This window comes from Limulus polyphemus, unplaced genomic scaffold (genome assembly GCF_000517525.1).
Source record: "Limulus polyphemus unplaced genomic scaffold, Limulus_polyphemus-2.1.2 Scaffold1462, whole genome shotgun sequence".
NCBI classification, from domain to species: Eukaryota; Metazoa; Arthropoda; class Merostomata; order Xiphosura; family Limulidae; genus Limulus; species Limulus polyphemus.
In genome coordinates this window covers 214,560-237,734 of record NW_013667072.1, presented here as the reverse complement: position 1 = coordinate 237,734, position 23,175 = coordinate 214,560, and the positions used below count along the sequence as shown (strand labels likewise).

General features: G+C 35.0%; 1 protein-coding gene across 1 annotated transcript in view; it reads left to right on the top strand.

Moving 5' to 3' along the window:
- Positions 1–23,175, top strand: part of LOC106463694 (FERM domain-containing protein 4A-like) — a 111,020-nt gene that overhangs the window by 19,976 nt on the left and 67,869 nt on the right. The window contains exon 3 of the mRNA XM_022391270.1: positions 1,602–1,696. Within this exon, the coding sequence (XP_022246978.1) occupies positions 1,602–1,696 (95 nt within the window). The remainder of the gene's footprint in view (positions 1–1,601; positions 1,697–23,175) is intronic.

The window sequence follows — 23,175 nt, the reverse complement described above, 5'->3', positions numbered from 1 at the left end:
CCAGGTGTATATAATGAACACCATTGCTAAGATCCAAAGTCAAGTAGGATAAAGATGAGGTTCAGTATTTTCACCAAAAGCTCTTGTTTAGGTTTAAGTATCCATTCTGAAATATTTCAACAGAAAACATTTACATTTGCAAGTTGAAAGTTTCCTTAAAAAAAATATAGAGCCATGCACAGTAAAGATCCACAACAGACCAATTAAATGGATTTCAGCCACACATAATGTTAATTGCTTACATGTGCTGGTGGAGTTATGATTATACTGACATTTTTTTGAATAAATACTTAATATTTTTTTGCAAGCATGTTACAAAATGAACTGCAATTCTCCATTATAAAAGAAAGGCCTTATTCTGTAGTTTGTTCTTCTCTTGGATTACTGATCAGGGTTGGAATTCCAGAAACCAGTTAAACTGGGTGGTATACGGCAAATCCAATCTTAAATTTCTTTTTTTTGTTTACATTTCAGGGTAACAATATTATTAGAGATCTAGATGATTATTTCATTACAGTGTTTTTGCAACTACCACCAAATTAATTATGATCTTAGGTTGTCACAGACAGAAATGTAATAGATTCTTAAGTTTGTTATTGAATAATGTTTTACTTTTCTTGTTAATTTAAAAGAAAGTTTGCAGTCATTGTGCTTTTTTTTTATGTGTAAAATGTGGATTTGGAATCAGAAGTAGAAAAAATATAAAATGCTACTCGGTGTAAAAAGTAAAAATGATATTTTTATGAATTTTAACAAATTTAACTGTTGCTGTTCTCAGAGTTATCATTGAAAATAAAAACGACAAGTTCACCTAATCACCAGATGTGGTTGTTCATAAAGCAAAGTGCAAGTTAAAAGTGTATCTTGTTAACTAGAGAAAGAAGTGTTTGAAACTTCTTAAACCCGAGCAGATGCTACCAACGTCTGGCCGAAACTCCCAACTTACCCATCAGACAGTGATAGTGCCCGATGCATTTATGGCTCCTTGTCTAAAAACTTATTGAAACCATATTATTATCCACAAATTTAAGAAAATTAAAAGTTTATAAGGTATGGTGATAATTATTAGGAAATCATGAAAATAATTTCCGGCAGAATGAGCAAAAAATTATGGGTTTAAAGAGATAAAAAACAAATCAGAATAATTCATAATCTGCTTTCTGTAATGTAATATAGTTTCACCAAAAAAAGATATTACAAGAGTGAAAAAAAATATAGTTTCTTACTTAACTTTGGCTAAAACAAAAGAAAAATATTCAGACTGTTTGTTTTAAAAAATGCAAGTTGATATACAAATTATTTACAGTCATTAACTTTCTTGAATAACTTGACCAAAAATAGTTCAAATCTTCCAGTGAAACTAAGTTTAGACTGCATTTACTGAATCGATTAAAGGTTTTATATGTTACACTGTAGATTGCTTTTATTTTAAATAAACCTGATGATCTTAGCTTAAATGTCTTTAGTTATTTTGAGCTAATACGAGGTTGATGATTTAATTACCACACCATTTAAGTTATCAATTTTAATTCAGTATGTTTTCATTGTCTTTGTTCTTTTGAAGAAGTTTTTGCAATTTCAAATTATCATTGTATTTTCAGCCCAAACTGTATGCTGGAGAACTCCTGGATATGGTGGCTTCCCATTTTAACTTAAAAGAAAAAGAGTATTTTGGTTTGGCATTCCTTGATGATACGTAAGTGTATTTAACTTAATGTAGTCTTAACTTATATCTGTATGATACCAATTCTTCATAGTATAGTGGTTTGCATTAGTGGACTTCCATTTGTATAACGATTTAAGTTGATCAACCTGTTATAGAAAATGGAAGAGCCAGCTTTAGGCCTATGATTTTGTAACACAGAAAACAAAACATGAAAAAATAGCTTCTAATTATGAAAGTGAATAAGAAGCTACATTAATTTTTTTCTTCTTGCCCCATAATTTAATACATATAATTCATGCTATATAATTTTCAGTATTTATTTCACTGTTGTTAAAGTGGTGACCTCAACAAACTGTTTACTAGTGGTCTGTCATGCCAGCTAAAGTGCTGACCTCAACAAACTGTTTACTAGTGATTGCCCGGTATGGCCAGGTGGTTAAGGAGCTCGACTCGCAATCTGCGGGTTTGAATCCCCGTCCCACCAAACATGCTCACCCTTTCAGCCTTGGGGGCATTATAAAGTGACGGTCAATCCCACTATTCATTGGTAAAAGAATAGCCCAAGAGTTGGCGGTCGGTGGTGATGACTAGCTGCCTTCCCTCTAGTCTTACACTGCTAAATTAGGGACGGCTAGCGCAGATGGCCCTTGTGTAGCTTTGCGCAAAATTCAAAAACAAGCAAACAATACTTGTGATCTTTCATGATAGCTAAAGTGCTGATCTCAATAAGTTCAGAATCAGCATTTTCTTCTGTGAAGGAATAATTTTATTAAATAAAGCTAAATTTAAAAAGTAAATATCCATTTCATTACCCACAAATAATTTGTTAGTTTCTTTTTAATCTTCAGTTTGTTGTGGGTTCGTCACTTTAGTATTATTGATGTAAACACCATTTATCAAGGTGATCAAGTTAATGTTGTGTCAGACAACTTTGTAGCTCTGATGTTGTTGTTCAGAAATTCAATTTCACATGCATGTACATAAAACTGGAATATATGTAACATAAGATTTAGGAGGTGTCAGTTTTGACAAATGCAAAAGTGAAAGATGAAATTTAAAGGTTAGATTTTAACTTAAGTTTTATTGATCAGTAGGCCAAGCTTATGATTAATTCACTGTTGTTGCTATTTTTCAAATGCCTATGGTAAAAAAAAACGGAAAGGCTCCTTTCGTTGACCATTGTCCCTCTCTGGGACAGCGGTAAGTTTACGGATTTACAATATTAAATCCAGGATTCCTTCCCCCGCAGTGGACACAGGAGATAGCTCAATGTGGCTTTGCTCTAAAGCAAATCATTGGCTACAAAGATGACAAGTAACTTTTATTTTGTATTTAGAAAGAAATGCAATAAAGCAAATGGAAATATAACAAAGCGACTAAGAAAAAAATTGTTGTTAATATTAAAGAAAAACAATCTTCTTTACATGATTTTTCATTATAATTAAATGCAAATTCCAAATTATAACGTTTAACTATTAAGTACGATCATCAACATTATTTAATTTCGTTGTGGGGTTGTACGAATACAAAGAAAGTGATTATTGTAAGATTCACTGTGTTCACTATACTAGAGTATAGCCAATCAAAATTGAAGGGGTAAATAATACCATCCCCACCCCATAGTATACCCTACCCTCACATTTCATAGCTAACTGAAATAAATATACTTTGCAAAATCAAGCTTAACTAATAAAGAAGCAGAAAGGTGCATTCAAGGCAGTCAAAAAACGTCGGTAAATTCCATTGTGAGCCAATCAAAATTAAGATCATTCATGAAATGAATTCGTGGCGTATTCATATAATAATTATTGGTAAAAATCAGTTACATTAACAACTTCTAATATATATAAAAGCCAGTACGTTTTGGTAAAACTACGTTCCAACTATGGCTTTTATGTCATGTTGCTTAGCAATAAAAGTATAACCTAATATTGTTGTTAGTCTATGTACTGAAAGTATAAAATGAAATGTATAGACAACAAAACTGGAAAAATATTTGTTGGTTTTTTAATTTAGTCTCCATTGATTAAAGAGGTTTGTTTTGTATTAAAAACGTTGGTGATATAACAGAAAATAGCTTAATTCAGACACGATTTAAGTTCAAAATTGAATTGTTATTTTTACTTTCGTGATTAATTTTATGCACTTGGTTCTAGACTAAGTGATCCGACACTACGTGTTTAGCTTATTATAGCAACACTCACTACACTTATTCCCCCCCCCCCCCAGTGGCACAGCGGCATGACTGCGGACTCACAACGCTAGAATCCGGGTTTCGATACCCGTGGTGGGCAGAGCACAGATAACCCACTGTGTTGCTTTGTGCATAACTTCAAACAAACAAACACTTATGAGGTTTCACGGCACACACACACACACACCTCACGGCCCCCTTGCATCCCCGTCACTAAAATCATAACGGGCAGACAGTAATCGAACTATTCAATCTGGATAAATGCCTTTTGGCTTTTATGACTCCTCCTATTTCGAGAAATCAAGTGTGACGTGACACACACACACTGGCTTTTTATATAGGTTAGATTTGCAATCTATCAATGCTGGTGTATGGACGCGTGTCTACTTGTATGCTGTAATAACTTCATTATGGTTTACAGTTTTATCAGTTTGTGATTACTATATTGTTTTACGTGTTTGAAGAGGAGAGTTTAACAAAGGCTTACTCGACTATGAGTCGCCGAGAGAAAACTTCTGTAGCAATAAATAATCCATGGAGAAGTTAACTTAATGAAACGTATCAAGTAACGCACAATACCTAAATTAAATGGACTAGTACGTCTGAAAATATGGACACATTTTGTGTAAATCTTTGTTTTCTCCAAATTTTGTAAGGTCATTCATTTTTTATTCTGAAAACAACATTTAATAGATTATTCTAACAGTCTTCAAGAAAAATATGTAATTATTTCACGCCTTTCTACAAAAGAACGAATGCCAATTTACTAAACATGAATACCATTAGTGAAAGTACGGTACTTGATGTAACAGTGTGTTAGGTGTTGTTTTTTATTGGTTTAAAAAGTATGGTAAAAATGTTCCAATATCAGTTATCCATGACATTCTTGTTTTTGAACCACGATCTATTCTTCCGGTCTTGCAACTTTCCGTAGCCTAATTTCGTTAATATAAAAACGTTTGACTTCGTGGCGGTTGACATATTTACACTTTATCACACTGCGCTTCAAAAGTAATGTTAAAGTTATTGAGAAAACTCCAACAACAGTATCTTATAATTCGACAAGGTTAGTAAAAACTGATAATTTGAAAAGGGGGAATAGGGATCGTCAATAAAGTACAGAAAAACAAGTTGAATCAAAATGCAAAGATTATATTTTCAAGCCTACAACTAGGGACTCTAGAAAAAGTAAATAAACAAGGCTGGAAATAGTGTCTACATTAACAATTTTTACTAATCTTGTTTCTTAAGTTTTTATGTCCATTTATGGTGAATAACATGTAATCTACATACGTGCATATGCGTTCAGTTAAATGTTACATGTTTTTCAACATTTTAATGTTGCGTTGGCTTTTTTTCCCCCCACCCAACCACCACACTGAACTTATTCAAAATAAATAACAAATGTACAACAAAGAATAAACACATGTACTGGTATGCAACTACAACAAACATAAAGTTTTTCTCAACGGACCATCTTGAAGGCAAAAAGTATATCATGACAGATGTAATGACTGGCTTTCATCTGTAATGTAACAAAAGACGAGTAACAACAAAGCAATCTCATCAGAACGGAATAATGTTTCTTCTAAGATAATACAACACAGAATAATGTAATGTAAACAGATTCATGCTTACCTTGTTAGGCCTACATGACACACATATCTGTTCTTCAACAGCCTGCTGTGCACAATTATCCGCTAGAATAAGGCAACACAAATAATGCATGCAAAATAGACCATAGCGACACACTTAGTATAAGTCACCAATTATCGACAACATTTGCAACCGCTACTTTAACACCAACTATTTAAAAATATCAATAATTATGTGAAATAGTGCTATATGCAGTGGTAATAAATACTAAATACTCATTCACGATTTCAGCTAAGTATAAGAAACAGTAAAAAGTATCACCATCGTCGTCTGAGTAAGGAAATGTACTATGATAATCGTCCACTGTTAAAAACTTGCTGAAATATAGTCGCGGAAATTTACGTAGGGACAGCAAACTCGAGTAACGATATACAAGAGCAAAATCGGGAACCTTTTACATGGCAGTTTCCAATTAATGCATTAGAAAATGTATATGTTGTAGTTTCCAAGTAACATGCACGCCAGGAAAACACCGGATTTTTTATCGCGGAAAGTGAATGACATTAGAAAATTTCGCAGCACGACAAAATTATGGAGATCAATTTAAGTTGAAAACTATTCTCTCAGTTTTTTGCAAAATTCCTGTACAATTCCTCACTACAGTAGATATAACCTGCAATAATTTTATAGTGGAGTCGTAATAGGGATTTGTAGCTTGAGCAAACTGCCAGTAGTAGATCTCCAGCCTTGTTTGCTTATTTATTTTTTGTTGTGGTCCTTATTTGTAGATTTTAAATTATCAGTTTTTAATTATCTTGTATGTTGGCTTTTTTAATGAACAGGATGGGCAAATATATGCCTAGTGTAAGACACAAACCCCACTAAGTGCGTATAAAATTTTACAAGTAGAAAATCAGCCTTTTGAAATAAAATAAATACGTCTAAAACTTCGCTCTAAATAAAGCTTAGTGTATTTTAAAGTAATTATTCATCGAGCCAGGTAGCTTTGTGTCTGAGGCTTCGTGCAAACACGCATTGAACACGCGTCGAGTACAAAAGCAGACGCTCAGAACAACATCGCGTCTACTATGTACTTATGACCACGTAAATCAACTTTCAATGAAAAATATTCAACTTTTAAATAGGTCATGGACATTTGCAGCGTTCCATACAGTATATCTACCTAGGTTTTGGTGCAAAATACCCAACCAATTTTGCTGTTGGCAATGAAACAGTAAGAATAATAACATGAACAAATAGGCAAATTTTGATTTTGTCTAACAATCGTGAAATCACTTATTTTGCTTATTATGAATGTTTGGTTGGTCTTAACTATTGAAAAGGAATGTTTTGAGTGTTTCAAGAATAAGTCTGCATTTCAAGAGGGGTTTTGCTCGAATATTCTATTATAGTTTTGAGCAAATTCCTGTGCAATCCCTATTATGAACCACTATCATGGTTCAATGAAACGTAAATCTGGATGTATTTTGAAGCAGGAGATGGTCACACTTCTTTTTACTAATAAAAAAGTAAAAAAAGTACTCCTGTATTAAATGTTAATGAAATTTATGTTTTAGAACCACAAAATTCATCTTTGCAAATTACAAAGGCTACTGTTGGTTAATGTGAAAAGGTTTTAAAACATCTACCTCTTTGGCACATCACACTCACGTTGCTTATTAAACACGACGGTAAAGTAAGATTAGTAAGAGAACTTCTACAATGTCAAATTGTATTTTAAATACAGCAATTTTTCCGTATTTCAAGGTAGAGGATGGCTTTGTTCCTCACCGAAGATGTCATCTGTAAATTCTACTAGCAAGAGTTGATAGTTAACGTTGTAACAATTTTGCCAGCTTATGTAAGATCACTATTCCACCAGATGAATGGCTTTGGGTTTTAGGCAAGAGTGGCAGGATAAGGCAACCATCGTCTATTGCTAAAGGATTTGAAGCTGCATATTCACTTGTGTTACTCTCGTAGATTATTTCTGTAAAGCTTTGTCAGTGATGTAGTTGTTTTTGTTATATCGGACACGTTTTTTGTGCTGATTTGAATATGTTGATCAATCTCCTGAAATTGAAACGTGTTTGCAGGCTCTTTACTTTCTGCGGGTCGCGGGTTCGAATCCCCGTCCCACCAAACATGCTCGCCATTTCAGCCGTGGGGGCGTTATAATGTGACGATCAATTCCACTATTCGTTGGTAAAAGAGTAGCCCAAGAGTTGGCGGTCGGTGGTGATGACTAGCTGCCTTCCCTCTAGTATTACACTGCTAAATTAGGGACGGCTAGCGCAGATAGCCCTCGTGTAGCTTTGAGCGAAATTCAAAACAAACAAACAAACATTTCTTCGAGAAATGTCATCTTGAATCGTACAAGTATTTATATGTAAATTCTTCATATGGTTAAGTAAAATAATGACATTCTTATCAAAGATTCCTCTGATACAAGGGTACTGGAATCATGATCTGAACTGTAAACCCAAACAGCACGTTTCGGGTCAACACGTGGTACTTTGAATTCTATCTTGTAGAACCATCTTGAAAAAGTATGCCTTTGCGAAGTTCGAGATCATTTTGAATATTTTCCAGCTCATGACGTACCAATGACGAAGTGGGTAACAATTCACTGATTCTTTGAAATGATGTCTATGACGCCTTTCTGTGATAACAAGAGTGTGAATGAAACACGATTCATGTTTAATGTTTGCAGCACGAGCTGACCACGTTTGCTGCATTGTCATGAACCAGTACATACACCATCGTATTCTTATCAATGTTCCAATCATGAACCTGCTGTTAAAGACTATTTACTGATAGCTCCAGATACTGACAACAATTCACCACGTATTGAATAAGAAAATCACCTTGCCAGCCAGTGACCACTTAAACTCAGAAAACTTATTACGTTAAATAAATTAAAACGGCACTTGTGCATATATATACATAAACAATTAAAGGGAATACAAAAAACAGGGACCAGCCCTTAAAAGACTACAAGGGTTGGTGTCCGTTTTTAATAAATCATTTACTGTACAATTATTTTAATTTTACACTATAAGTTACAAGCAAAAGTACCCGTCCCCAGTGACGGGAAAAGTTTAAGTTAATCTATCAATTTAAATTATTTCATGGACTTTAAAAAGTTAATTGTTTGCACTCTTGTTTCACTCAGAGCCAAAACTCTGAGCTACTTATACCTCCCACCGCGAAAAGTAATTGTATGTTTCAGTCATGCTAAGAGACACTCAACAATAAAATACGGTAAACCTACATTTTTATTCTTTAAGTTACGTCACATTTTGAAATGTGAATGATAGTGCGATTAATTCCTAACAACTTAGTGTAGAATGTCCTGCTTGTGAAATAAAATTTGGCATCAACATATTATTTATGTCAGTTCTCTCGTCATTTCAAAAGTGTATGTTGAGCTTTGGCTGCGTGCACGGCTTTTCAAACGGGAGACGGACGAACGCCCGGGCAGACATCACGGTTCACAATATATATATATAAGATTGCGCGGTTGCTATTCTGCAGGTCCACATATCTGATGTAAGATATTGTGTTGTTGCTATTCTGCAGGTCCTCATATCTGATGTAAAATATTGCGTTGTTGCTATTCTGCAGGTCCTCATATCTGATGTAAGATATTCCGTTGTTGCTATTCTGCAGGTCCTCATATCTGATGTAAAATATTGCGTTGTTGCTATTCTGCAGGTCCTCATATCTGATGTAAGATACCGCTTTGTCGTTATTTTGCCAGTCCACATATCTGATGCAAGATATTGCGTTGTTGCTATTCTGCAGGTTCTCATATCTGATGTAATATATTTCGTTGTTGCTATTCTGCAAGTCCACATATCTGATATAAGATATTGCGTTGTTGCTATTCTGCGGGTCCTCATATCTGATGTAAGATATTCCGTTGTTGCTATTCTGCAAGTCCACATATCTGATATAAGATATTACGTTGTTGCTATTCTGCAGGTCCTCATATCTGATGTAAGATATTGCGTTGTTGCTATTCTGCAGGTCCTCATATCTGATGTAAGATATTCCGTTGTTGCTATTCTGCAGGTCCACATATCTGATGTAAGATATTACGTTGTTGCTATTCTGCAGGTCCACATATCTGATGTAAGATATTACGTTGTTGCTATTCTGCAGGTCCTCATATCTGATGTAAGAGATACGCCAGTTTAAAACGATTGGATGCCAATTTTGAACGAGTTTGTGTATTGATAACTAAAGAATTAGTTTCTTCTTGGTACGTGATATCATGGCTTCCGTACTTTCAAAATACACCAGAAATCTATATCTTCTGTCGTCGTATATGACTGATTTTCATCTGCTATCATCTAATTCATAAGAACATCTTCTCCGTGACGACCTTAATCTCAACTAATTTAGGGTCGCCTGGTGTTTTTGTATGCCAAGAAATTTTACATCCGGCTGGCCGGCCCAAATGATAGTCATATAGGACGAGCATGTTCAGCGACGGGGATTTGAATTCGATACCTTCAGATTGCGAGTCGAGCGCACTAACCAGTAAGCCCGCTCCCAAAAACATAGCAAAAATATAGAAGAATGTTTAACAATTTGTCAGCACGCTATATCTATTATACCCAGTGCCGATGAAGCTTTTCGTCTAATACCAGGGCTCATTAGGCCGGTTGGGATACAACAGACATATCAGTGTTAAAATATTATTTATATTATCAGATTTCATGAACAACAACTGTCATGGTGTGGACGAGATTAAATTGGTGAAATTTAATTGTGTATCTATTTTATACGAGTAATTTACAAACCAGAATTAGGGTAAGGATTAATAACACAGTAGTATTTATTTAATATCAGTGCTACAGATCTTTTGACTTCCATATCCCAGCATTTTATGCTTTCGATAGTTTCCGCCTGCAGACTAAGTATCTTCCTTTCTCGTGGTATTTTGCATAATAATCTGGAAGTGATTTGAAAGTTCTGTCTTATCTCCTCTTGAGATGGTTACTTTTGGCTTATGATGATATAGCTGACATACAACTGTTGTTTCATCAGTGGTGAAAATTCTGAAATGTTCCCACACTGGTCTAGGCATAATGACGTCTTTTCAGAAACTTGGAAATTCGTAAATCACAGTCTGTCTCTTCTGATGTTGTAGCTATGGCCAACAAACGTAAACAAGTTTAACTTCACATTTTTAACTTTAAAACGACAGACTTTTGATATTAGGCTGTTTACAATATTAATAATTTTTTTGTTTCATTTTTCACCTTCTTCTCAATGTTTAGTGTAGAAAACAGAGTAAATTAAAAAAAAATCTTTGCAGACGCGTGTTGCTTCTACGAAGTTTTTGTTTTCAGCAGTAAAAGATCAAACAAGGCGATATTGTTATAATACAATAAATTACAAAGTATAAAATATAGCAATATTACAGCAATGCGACATAAGGAAAGCATTGATGTTTAGTAATATAATATTAAATAATTCGACCTCGGAATGTCTTCATTGTCTTCAGTAACTTAGTTATAATTAATTAATTCTGACTGACCTGCCCCCTAATGGCTCAGTTAGTGAGCTTATAATGCTAAAAACCGGGTTTCGATACATGTGATAGGCACGACACAGATAACCCATTGTGTAGCTTTGTGCCTAAATAAAAAAAAAAAAAAACGTAACTGACCTAAAGTGTCTTAGGATATCAGTTTTGAATATAGGACTATACATCTAAACCAAACAAAGTGCTTACATTCCACTACTATATGAGGCCTTTATTTGCTTCTCTCTTCCAAGCAGCACTGATGAGCCGTGAAATCGACGAAACTAGTCTGTTGCAGCGGAAGTAGCGAATCAAAGAATAGATTAAGCTTCTACATAATCTTTTCACTGAAAGTCACGTTTGGGTGAACAAAAGGAATTGACAAATAGACGAGTAGAAAGTTCATGTTATGTTAAATAATGGCTCGCCAAAGTATTGTTGTTATTACCCTGGTTTATGACCTTAATATGTAAAAGAATGCTCGTTGTCATAACAACATGTATCGAAGAGCAAGAGATGATCTTCTAAAATTTAACTATATATGTAATATTGTTTGCATTTTTGCGTATTTCAAACTCGGAGATGTACTGAGGTTAAAAGGGATACCTTAAGTAGTGTTTGCTAGATTTACTTGTTTTTACATATGTTATAGGTGGAATATTTTTAAGTCCTTAATAAAAATCACAGTGTATCTATATAAAACAATTGTGCATTACATTAGGCTGAGCGTGGGTCAGTGGTTAGCGGTTAGCTTGCCGGACTGTGGATCTTAGGTTCCGCCGTTACTGGAAAAGAAAACAAACAAACAACTTATCGTTCGGTTTTTACAAGTTTTTTTAGATGTTCATACTTCGTCTTGTGTTCATTCTGTATGCTTAAATTAGAACTTCTTGTGTAATGGGGGATGGAATGGCTAAGCCGACCATGATGTCACACTCTGATGGAGAAGTGTTAGGAAATGTTTCTGGAGTCTCTTCGCTTGGTATCATGGGGCCAGGTTGCTGTATTTTCAATCTTCGTTTGGTCGTACAGGTGTTCTTTTAAATGCTTAAATCTTGTTCATAAGTGGGAAACAATCGCACTGGCTTATCTTGGAAACATAGTAACTATCTGTGGGATAATACGTTGGATATTCTTCCTTCCTCTAGTTCATGACATACTATCTTATGATCGACTTGCATTCTTGATATTATGTAGAGTCACCTGTCTGTTGGTCCTGGGCTCCTTGTTTGGCAAGGTGATCTGCAGTTTTATTTTTCTCACTGGGGTGGAATCAACTGCAGCATCATAGTTTTGCTGTCTCCTCTTGTCTGCTTAAGCTTCTGTTCGAGGTTATTCTTTAGATATTTTTGGAGAGCTTGCATAACTGACATCACATTAGTAAAGATGACAACTTTGGTGGTTGCAGTTATCTCGTTGTTAGAGGGGTATCTGTAGCCTTCTTAACTGCTTCCGTCTTGGTTCTATAGGTTGTACAAACTTTTCCTACTAGTATAGCAGTTTTTTGTTCTTGTTCACCAATTTTCTTTATTCATAGACTCCGTTTATCAGTGGACGTGTTGCTCATCCACCTGTAAAGACGTGAGTCCATTCTTCTTGAATGTAGGCTTCTTGCATCACTGCGATAGTCATGTAATTACCTCTTGATTGCACTTGACTGGGTTCCTTTAGCGGTCAATCCGTATACGTCCTTGATTCCCGGTGGGACAGCGGTAAGTCTTCGGATTTACAACACTAAAATCAGGGGTTCGATTCCCCTCGGTGGACACAGCAGATAGCTCGACGTGTCTTTGCCATAAAAAACACACACACCCATATACGTCCAGTTTACAGTTTAATAGTGGATAAGGAATTATTTTCCCACAGAGGATCTGGCTTGTATGTGAGAATGATTATTTTTGGCAGGTTCCTTTTCTGTCTCATGGATGGCTGCCGAGCGAAACGTTGGCAGGTTCCTTTCCTGTCTCATGGATGGCTGCCGAGCGAAACGTTATTTTGAATTTTGATCATGATGGGTTTTCTTTCTATTTTTTTTTTTTGGAGTGGACAGTAGGACTTGAACTCGGATGCTTGGATTAGCAGCTTTGGACCTTTTCTGTCTTCCATTGGTTGGACTATTGCCACATTTTCCATTAAATTTTTTGGTGTTATTCTTATGACTCCAGTTATTATCCGTTGGTTTTCTTTCTGGACTTTATAGTTATTCTGTTGAAATCTATCTTTACTGCTGTTTCCCAGCTGACATTCTATATTTAAGGATTGGTTGTATTCTTACCATATATATTTTCTTCTATCAGAATGTATTGATTTACTACCCACGTGCCAACTTCTTCAGAAGAACCATTCCTAGCCATGCTTTTATATCTGTCTTTTGGATCCGCTTTTTACAAGTCAGTCATTCATGCATCGTACTGCAGTTTGACTGGCAGTGCCTTAAGTGACAATGTGAAGAAAAAAAATGTGGCTAACTTTAACTTTTTAATATAGACTGTCTATTTTGATGTCTAATTTGTCCATGGCATCTTGTATCTTCCTTCTTGTTATTGTCAGGTTTTCTTCTGTACACATTAAGGCAAGTAATGATTTCACTCCTAATGGGAGTTATTTACCACATTGTGATGAAAAAGAGGCATAGATTTGGCCACGAAACTTTCTTGTGGAAATCCTTTTCGCAGTCATATTTTACTTTTCCGGCTAGGTCCAAACTTGATTCTTGTTTTTATGTTACGCAAAAACTGATAGATCCATTTGTACATGTTGCTACTGATTCCACTAGTTTTTACATTCTATCACGGAAACAGTTTTTTTTTTTTTAGTCAGTACTGTGTAATTCACTGTTAGTAATTCGAAATTGTTCCCCATCTTCACTGTTTTTACTGTGCATTTTGTATTTTAAGTTACAAATTATTTTTGCTGTTGTTTAATTTATGATGTATGTGACACTTACATCTTTTGTCCTGTATGTTTACACATGAAATAAACCACAGATATTCACGTGACATATATGATGTGACATTACATCGTTGGCCTTGCACATAAGGTTTCGTATTATAAATCTTTTTTGTACGTTCGTGTGAACATGATTTGCTCAGATTACTTCTTACAGTGTGACAGGTCAAATGGGTTGAGCTTGCTGAAAATTGTTCTGTATATTTTTTCTTTTTAAATTATGTAAATGTTTCTATATATTATTTAGTATTTTTAATTACCGAATTTCGTATCCAAGAAATTAAAATAAAAATACTTTTCATAATATTTTAATTTAGCACGACTTATTCTAGAAATAACTTAGTATTATTTTAGCCCAATAGATGGCGAGAAAGTGAAATTTGTTAAATTAATGTCGCTATAGTCGGAAAGGGAATGCCGATAAATCGGTTGTCGTGCTGTGTTGATTTCGGTGATTTACTTAAAAAGAATACTGTGTTTATTGTTTTCTATTATTCAGACACGTTAACAATGTCTTAGTGAAAAAATACAAAAGATTTTGAACAAAACCGTTAAACAATGTAATACAACCCAGAAATTACGCTTAACATGGCCCTATCGCTAGCTGAATAAGATGCCATAGTTTCTGAGCTAAATTATTACCTTATGTTTTGTCCCCCGGTGGGACAGCGGTGAGTTTATGAACTTACAATGCTAAAAGTAGGGGTTCGATTCCCCACGGTGGACGCAACAGATAGCCCAATGTGACTTTGATCTAAAACACACAAACAAAACCAACAAATACCTCATTTAAGTCCGTACTTAAAGGTAAACCTGAACGTTTAGCTTTGTTGAAACAAAAAGTAATTTGCGTCATATATAAAATGCATTCACTCATAAAAAAAATAAACATTGTTCCATAGTTATCTTGTGAGATGGGCAGATTTAATCAAAATACTAAAACGTTAATAAAATGTCAAGTACGATGTGAAGTGAACACCAAACGATCGACAGTTATGGTGAAATTCATCTCTCGCTATAATTTATAACAGGAGGATGCGGATGGTACTATTTACCGTCTGCTGTGGTTTGCACAGTTCTGGAGCTACGAAGTTGATTTGAAAATCAGCGTTACATAAACAGTCATTAGAAAACTTGCATTGTACGAGTCAAGGTCTTTCTGGTTCTTTTTGAATCTTAAATACATTGTTATTTACGGAATACAAAAATATATATATACTAGAACCCATTACACACTTACTTCAACGACATATAAAAATATTTATATCACTTATTTAAAGTAACATAATTGTTGTCGATGTGAATCCCCTAAAATTTGATCTTGCATCTATACATACTTTCCTGTCTTCCTGGTGAGTCAGCGGTAAGTCTACGGACATGTGATGCTAGTATTCGGGTTTCGATTCCCCGCGATGGACAGATTGTTCATTTTGTATTTTTGCAATGAAACAAACATATTTTCCCGTTACCATCCCCTTACGTTTTCTAATTAAGCGCCAGGTGGTTCCCCCTCCCACTAAACATGCTCGCACTTTCAGCAGTGTGTGTGTGTGGGTGGGGTGGGGGGGGGCGTTATATTGTGACGGTCAATCCCACTATTCGTTGGTAAAAGAGCAGCCCAAGAGTTGGCAGTGGGTGGTGATGACTAGCTGCATTCCCTCTAGTCTTACACTGCTAGATTAGGGACGGCTACCACAATAGCCCTCGTGTAGCTCTGCAAAAAATTAAAAACAAACGCTAAGTAAGCACGCAATCAAAACAGAATTGTTGTAAGTTTTGAATGTTTCAGTGCATTTACGAACAAACAGCAATAGATAAATAAATAATAAATGTCAAACAAGCGAATAAAAAATACGTGTGGAACTTGAGACTCCAATGTAGCGTCCCATGAGTTTAAGAAATGTTTATGGGTCTTCATTTCAGAACTCGGTCATTATACATATGCGTGTGCCTAAATACGTTAATAACGTTAAGCAGTACCTATCATATGTCAATTGACGTTTCTAAAAACACTGTGGAATTTGAGAAAATGAAAAGCGTGGTATAGGCCGTTCGAAACGGCAAGTTTTTGTTTTTCTTCAAAAGGCAGGATTGACATATCTCAAAAAATCATTCTTGTGAGTGTGAATTAGATTTTATGTAGTGGCATATCTGGCTTTATTCTCGACTGAATTTGGTTATGATTTTTTTTTCGTCAAAAGGCAGGGTTGACATATCTCCAAAAATCATTCTGTGAGTGTGAATTAGATTTTATGTAGTGGCATATCTGGCTTTATTCTCGACTGAGTTTGGTTATGAATTTTTTTTCCGTCAAAAAGCAGGATTGACATATCTCCAAAAATCATTCTTGTTACCTCGTCTCTTTACAGACTGCGATTATTTTCATTGTGATTATAGTTGTTGTCGAGTATCTTCTGCGTGCACTCTTTATCATTGAGGTTTTTTTTTTAGTTAAAAAAAAAGAAAAATAAAGCATGTATATAATAGGTCTTTTAACCCTTCAACAATGACCAGTTGGTTCGTGCTTGAGCGTGGGAATGTACTGACCTACTGTTCTGTTTGGTCAACTTTGCCGGAAACGTCTGTCGTGAGTGGACTGTTAGCTAGCTAGGTAGCTTCAAGCACTTGTGCGAGCATACGTACGTCTTGCTAGGCATGAAACTTCGTGCTTCGTAAGAAAATCAAGTAAGAGGTACAGAAATTGGCGGGAGAGATTCAGTTTTAATCTTGTTAGTTAGATACAACTGTGGATATTCAAGAATAACAAATTTGGAAGTTACTGTTGAAAGAAAATGACATTGTTACCATTGAGATGTAAGGTGTGGGGGTTTGCACTAAAATTTCTATTAATGTAAAAATGATGAAAGAAAGAAACGTAAAATATGCTGAGAATCAATGACACATTTAAGTAATCTAAAATTTAGTAAAAAAAAATTTGACAAACCCGGTTCTTAGGCTGTTAAGATTCTTCGCGATTTCATGTATAATAATACAGGTTTATGAACAAACACATGCACACAAACTTCCGTGCTTGCAACCATACAGCTTGTCCGTTGAACAATGGTCTGATATCTTCACGAAATGATTAATTACAGTCTTCAAAAATACAAGTGAATTATTGCAGTTTTAAATAAAAAAAATGAAAACGTTTTGATAACCATACGTTAGCGATAACTCAAACGTTCACCAGCTTTATATATAATCAGAGTCGTTAAAATGGCAGACAGTAACAATATTACCTTCACCAGCTCATGCATGGGCGTTTATTTAAAATGTAAAAGCTTTGTTTTAATTCTAATTAGACACGTGGATAACTTAGCTGTTTGATCATCTAGCGCTGGAGAGTGACAAGAAAATCTTACTAGTTCGTAATCAATATGTTAATGAAGACTTGAGACTTAGAATTATTCTTGAGACGCAGCGTCGTAACTGCTGCAAACACGTATAGCAGGAAAACCTGAAGAGATTAAATATCGAAATACGGAATTTAATATATCTATTAAATACGCTGTGTATAAGTAAATTATGCATTTGTTTAAGTTATTATGGGAAAGCACATGTTTTGTTTTTATACTATATTAGGAAACTCACCTTTCTAGCTCGAACCTTACGTAGTAGAAATTTTGTTTCTGAGGGCTATAGCTCATACACGCGCGTGGGTTTACAAAATCAAAAATGCTTGAAGCAGTTAACTTTGCAAGTCATAAACTAATCTTTTCTAAAGTGAGTAAAACCGCACAGTATGTAAAGAATGTTATGCAAACCAGGACTAAATATCTATTGATTATATAATTAAACATTTCCAAAGGGTCAGTGGCCGTATTTAAGCTGTACAGAAGTTTAACTAAACGTTGTGTATAGTTGTAGTTTGCGAAGGAATGTTAATAATAAAATTGTTTTGTATGACAAAGTCGTCGATTGTGAGAACACTTAACCTAATTACTAATGGAGTTCGTGGATCGTATTGACTGTTTAAGCCTGTTTTTCTAAACCTTGAAACCAAATTGCTTGTGTGTCCATGGCTTTTCTGGTTACAAGGTCACTAATATAATTAAAGTAAACGAAAATGTCACCAACACTGCAGTTAATCCTACTAATTACTGCTATGTATTTGTCGTAGAAATAGGTAATTTCACTCAATTTGGTTAGTCAGATCTTTAAGCTGAGTATTGTAACAAGCAACATTATAAAATTACACGTTGGTGAACGGTAAACAACAGAGCCAAAAGTGACCTATTAGTAGGCGTGCCAGTCTGTGTATCTGAGGTCCCCTGGTTCGCGCCCCGCTACTGAAAAAAAAAAAACACGTTCCACACTTTTGGGGCCTCCAGTATATCACTTCAAAATCAGAAATGGCTAGCGCAGAAAGCCCTCGAAATTGAACAAACAAACGTTGAACAACAAATCGATAAAAGTTAAGATTTAAACGCCGAAAGCCAGCGAAATATTAGAAAACCAATAGGCCTAAAAATGGTTATAAAAACAAGTTAACTGCAGATGATTTTTCCCCCAACCTTCCTGTTAATTCGTCCATTGAAACTTTAAATTATAATTGTGTAAAAAATATCATTTCATATCTATCTTTTGTCTCCCACAAGCCGCTGCCTAATAAGCTTTTAGTTAAATACCAGAACTCTTCGTTTAGCCTAACTGATGGGAAGTTGAATATTAATAAACAATAATAGATTATTCAGATCAAACGTACTTAGTCTAGCAACCATTATATACTCACTAAATTTCCCGTTTTCTATGACTTTTGTTACATTAGAAGTATGTGGAACTATTGAAGCTACAAGTAAAAAAATATACTTGTATAGAGAATTTATGTAAATGTAAAGAGTTCGTTTCCATTTAGGACTATGCTGTGCTCGAAACTAGTGTTGAGTTTGTGAAACAGGTTTTTCTAGCACATTAAAATGAACAATACATGGTTGAAAAGAACAATAAATTGCCCAATGTTTTGGTCTAAATTATTGACACACAGTTCACAAATTTTGACTGCACCCTATGAAAATGTAGGTCATGCCTTTAGAAAAGCTGAGCCTGTATGCATTATACACAGTATAATGTTTCTCTTATTTAAATTGTTTGTATAAACAGGGGGTTTACTTCGTGATATGAACGTCTTCGTCACAAAAATGTGGGAAAATAATTAAAAAACTTTACTTCAACACTTTGTATCAAATCTGAATAACTCCCATAACTTTAGTCAAATAGTTTAGTGACTCTTTTGGTTACTTCTATATCAGATAGAGTTGTTGGAAGTAAAAATTAGATTGGGCTCTCGTGTATAGTGGAAAGGCCATGCCTCGGTTCCCATTTTCATTGGACATGGACCTCATCCATGAACGTCTCTTTAAGAGATTTTTCTGCGTTTAGATTATATCCAGCGGACGCCATAGCAACAAATATGGTCGGACAGATGCCAGTATATTTCTGGGATCTGGCGAGTACTGGGTATGTTTTGAAAAACCTGACTGTCTGTGTCAGGTATACGTATATGGGTGGCTTGGGTTACAGAATCAAACATTTGTTGGATATGGCTAGTAAACCATATGTTGTATTAAGCCTCGTGGATTCTAACAGTAATGTTTGGTAAGTTTTCGATGTGGTTTATTGGGAATTTCGTGCATATGACTAATCGGTGTCATTATATTTTATGTTACTTTTGATATGTGATTGTATAGCGCTTCTTTATTAATAATTTCATTTACTTCGCAGCAAATTGACATTAATAGTTTTAAGGTTCAAGCAGTATTATCACTTTGATTAATGGCCACACTATTCAAAACTCGAATCCTCTTTCATTGGGGGCTCGAAGAATGACTAATTATTTTGAAGTCGTACTGTGTCGCATTATTAATTAAATGTCGCAATACGACTAGTATTAAAGGCTCTTATGTGACCAGAGGCGTATCCACTGGGGTGGCGTGGAGGGCAGACTCCCTTGGAGAGTTGTACCTCCACAGCAGCCCCACATGAGATAGTGTTTTAAGGTTTTTTAAGTTTTGTAAAAAAAATTGATTTCTACTGACATGAACGTCTTAATTTTTTTCAGCTCCTCTAAACGAACTTTGTTCTCTTGGGACGCTCCATCCCTGAAAAAAAAACAAAAAAACAAATCCTAGAAATGGCACTGTGTAATTCTGGTTACATATGTGAAAATACAGTTGATCTTAGGTTAAAATTCAAGGAACTTATGTAAATATTTAAAATATTAAAATACTCAAACCATAGAAATAATGAAACACGGTAATATAATTTAATCTTAAATAAGGATGAAGGGTTAGAAAATCAGAAAGTAAGTAGGTGGCGTGATCCTTTTTAAATATGTAAAATAGTAGTCACATGACCATGGCTTTTTTGTATTGATATGTTGCACAACATTTGTTTTTCATACTCTGACGGATGTCGTGAACAACGTCGAAACATGTAGTGTCTTTTATGACCGCTGATCGCTTTTTTAAAATTTTATTTGTGTTTTATACAACGTTGATCGTTTAAGTATTTTACTGTTGATCTTGTAAAATACTACATAAATCTTAAATTTTTATTTTTGCTATACAAGTTAAAAATTCTTTTCAGTTTTTTTTATCGGTAATACTTTAAATTATATTTTGAGTTTTTATTCTTTCTTAAAACCAAAAAATAAAGTTTGTAACTTTACTAGGCGGCCACGAACTTTGAAACGGTAGGGAATTGGGAGTACAAAAATCCAGGAAAAATTCTGTCCCCTCTTTATCTTAGAATATAGACAACAACCCGTTAGGCAGTTTAGCCCTGCCAAGCAGTATAATCTTCTCTAGTCACTGTTATTTTATCTGTCGACAAGTCTTTAATTTGTTATATTTGATGATGGGTATTCTTTTTATAGATAAACACGGGACAGTTTATTGTGTACCATCAGTGACCTTCCTTGAAGTTCTTTTTCTGGAGTACTGTAGTCTAAAGTGTGATTCGAAGTTTTGATTACACGTAATAACCAGATTACAAGCTAAAATAATGTTCACTGAAGGGAAAGGGTAGAGGAGTAGTTTAAATATCATAAGTGCGCATGTGCAGGTTTGGAAAGTCAAAAGTAAGGAAAGAATGTGGGCGCTATGCTGTATAATAAAGTTTAATTATGTGGACTGTTTTCCTCAGAATGCACTGTCGTCGTATGAGAATAATAGTACTAAACCTACTTTATAGTACAACTGATTATGAACTATTTTCCTGATAGTGCCCTGTCGTTGTATGAGAATAACAGTAAGTACTAAACCTACTTTTTCGTACACCTTATGAACTATTTTCCTGATAGTGCCCTGTCGTTGTATGAGAATAACAGTAAGTACTAAACCTACTTTTTCGTACACCCTATGAACTATTTTCCTGATAATGCCCTGTTGTTGCATTAAAACTATAGTAAATACTAAGAAGGCATTTTCACGATAATTTGATCTTGTATCAGTTAATACGATGTATACATCATGTAAAGAACTCCCAGGTAAAGATACTAATAACACTAATTATGTTCTTAGTAATGATTTTGCAGGGATGATGTAAGAACAACTTAATCCCGAAGGAAGATCTGCTGTGTTACAGCTTCGTCGTCTCTTATTGAGATCCACCCTGTAATGTTACAGATTTATAGGATAATTTGTGAGTTAGACAGTATAAATAATCCAGATATAGCTTTTGTTTCTCGTTTGTTTATTACAACCTATGTTGGATGATTTTCAACCGCGGCATAGTGACTTATAGAACGGCTTAGTTTTTGTTGTTTTTTGTTCAAGTACAAAGTTTTAGCGTCATCTCTTGACCGATTTGAGATCTAATTAAAGTTTTGGGCTGAGAAGGTCAAACCTTTTTCGAATGGTGTATTTGACCAAACCCAAGTTCTCGTAGATTAATTCCAATCCTGTCTAAAAGAATTTCAATTTCAGAGTAGGCTGGTAGAGATTCTGATGAGTAATAAAATTGAATCGGGTATACACGTTCCCCACGCTAGGCGCACATAAATGTAGCTAATAAAAGGGGGAAAAAAAGGTCTGATAGATAAATTTACTGTAATCCTGCCTAAAAAGCTATTGAGGATTCCATCTTGTTTTATCTGTAATTTTGAAGAATGAGAAAAATCGTTACGTTAGAGGACCTACACATTGGTCAGCGTACAAGGGCCAACTTGGCAGTTTGTGTATTTTTACACAAAAATACACAGTCTTTTTCCTGCCAAACAACAACAATATCCACAAAGATAATTATGAAGCAGAACTGCGACAAGTTGGACATTGTAGTCATTATGAGTTTAAATCGTACAATGCTCTAATACTATTGGTATAATTCACATAGCGGGATAATGTAGTTTTATTGTTTGGCACACTGGTTCCTTATCCTTCTTTTTTTCAGATGTTGGTCGCTGGTCCTATAATTTTCTTCTTGATATTTGTATTATAAATTTGGGCCTCACATGGCATGGTGGTTAGGGCGTTCGACTCGCAATCTGCGGGTCACGAGTTCGAACCCCCGTCACCGAACATACTCGTCCTTTCAGCCGTGGCAGGCGGTATAATGTCACGGTTAATCTCACTATTCGTTGGTAAAAGAGTAGCCCAAGAGTTGGCATTGGGTGGTATTGACTAGTTGCCTTCCCCTAACTTAACACTGCTAACTTAGGGACGGCTAGCGCAGATAGCCCTCGAGAAGCTTTGCGCGAAATTCAAAACAAACAAATTAGATGTTGTTTGGAACGTGAGAAAACTTCCTGACACCATTGCAACCACAATTCAAGAAAGCTCAGCAAAACGAACAAACGAACAATACATATATGAATGAGATGAACAAGGAAAACTAGTTAGTTATGGTGTTTTACAGGAAACTAGATGGTAGTAAGAGGCGGTTACAGCTTATTGAAGACGTTGATATAAACAATGCTCGAAGTTGTTTTTTAATATAAACCTCTAGTTCCAAGTATACACTGTACTGTAACTGGCGCTTAATGAATGCTTATTTTTACGACTGACAGGCGACTCTCCAACATTTTATTTTTATAAGCAGAAATTGATAATTTATAACAGAAATTAAAACTCTTTTGAATAGCGTTAATTCGTTCCGTTTTTATTCTCCTGAAATCCTTATGTAGCCATACGTATGCTCACAGGGGGTTCAACACTAGGTAACTAAAATACCCTAATACTTCATTAAAACTTATTTTTCTGTAGTGTTTTTCGAGTAATTTTTACTTCGTAACAT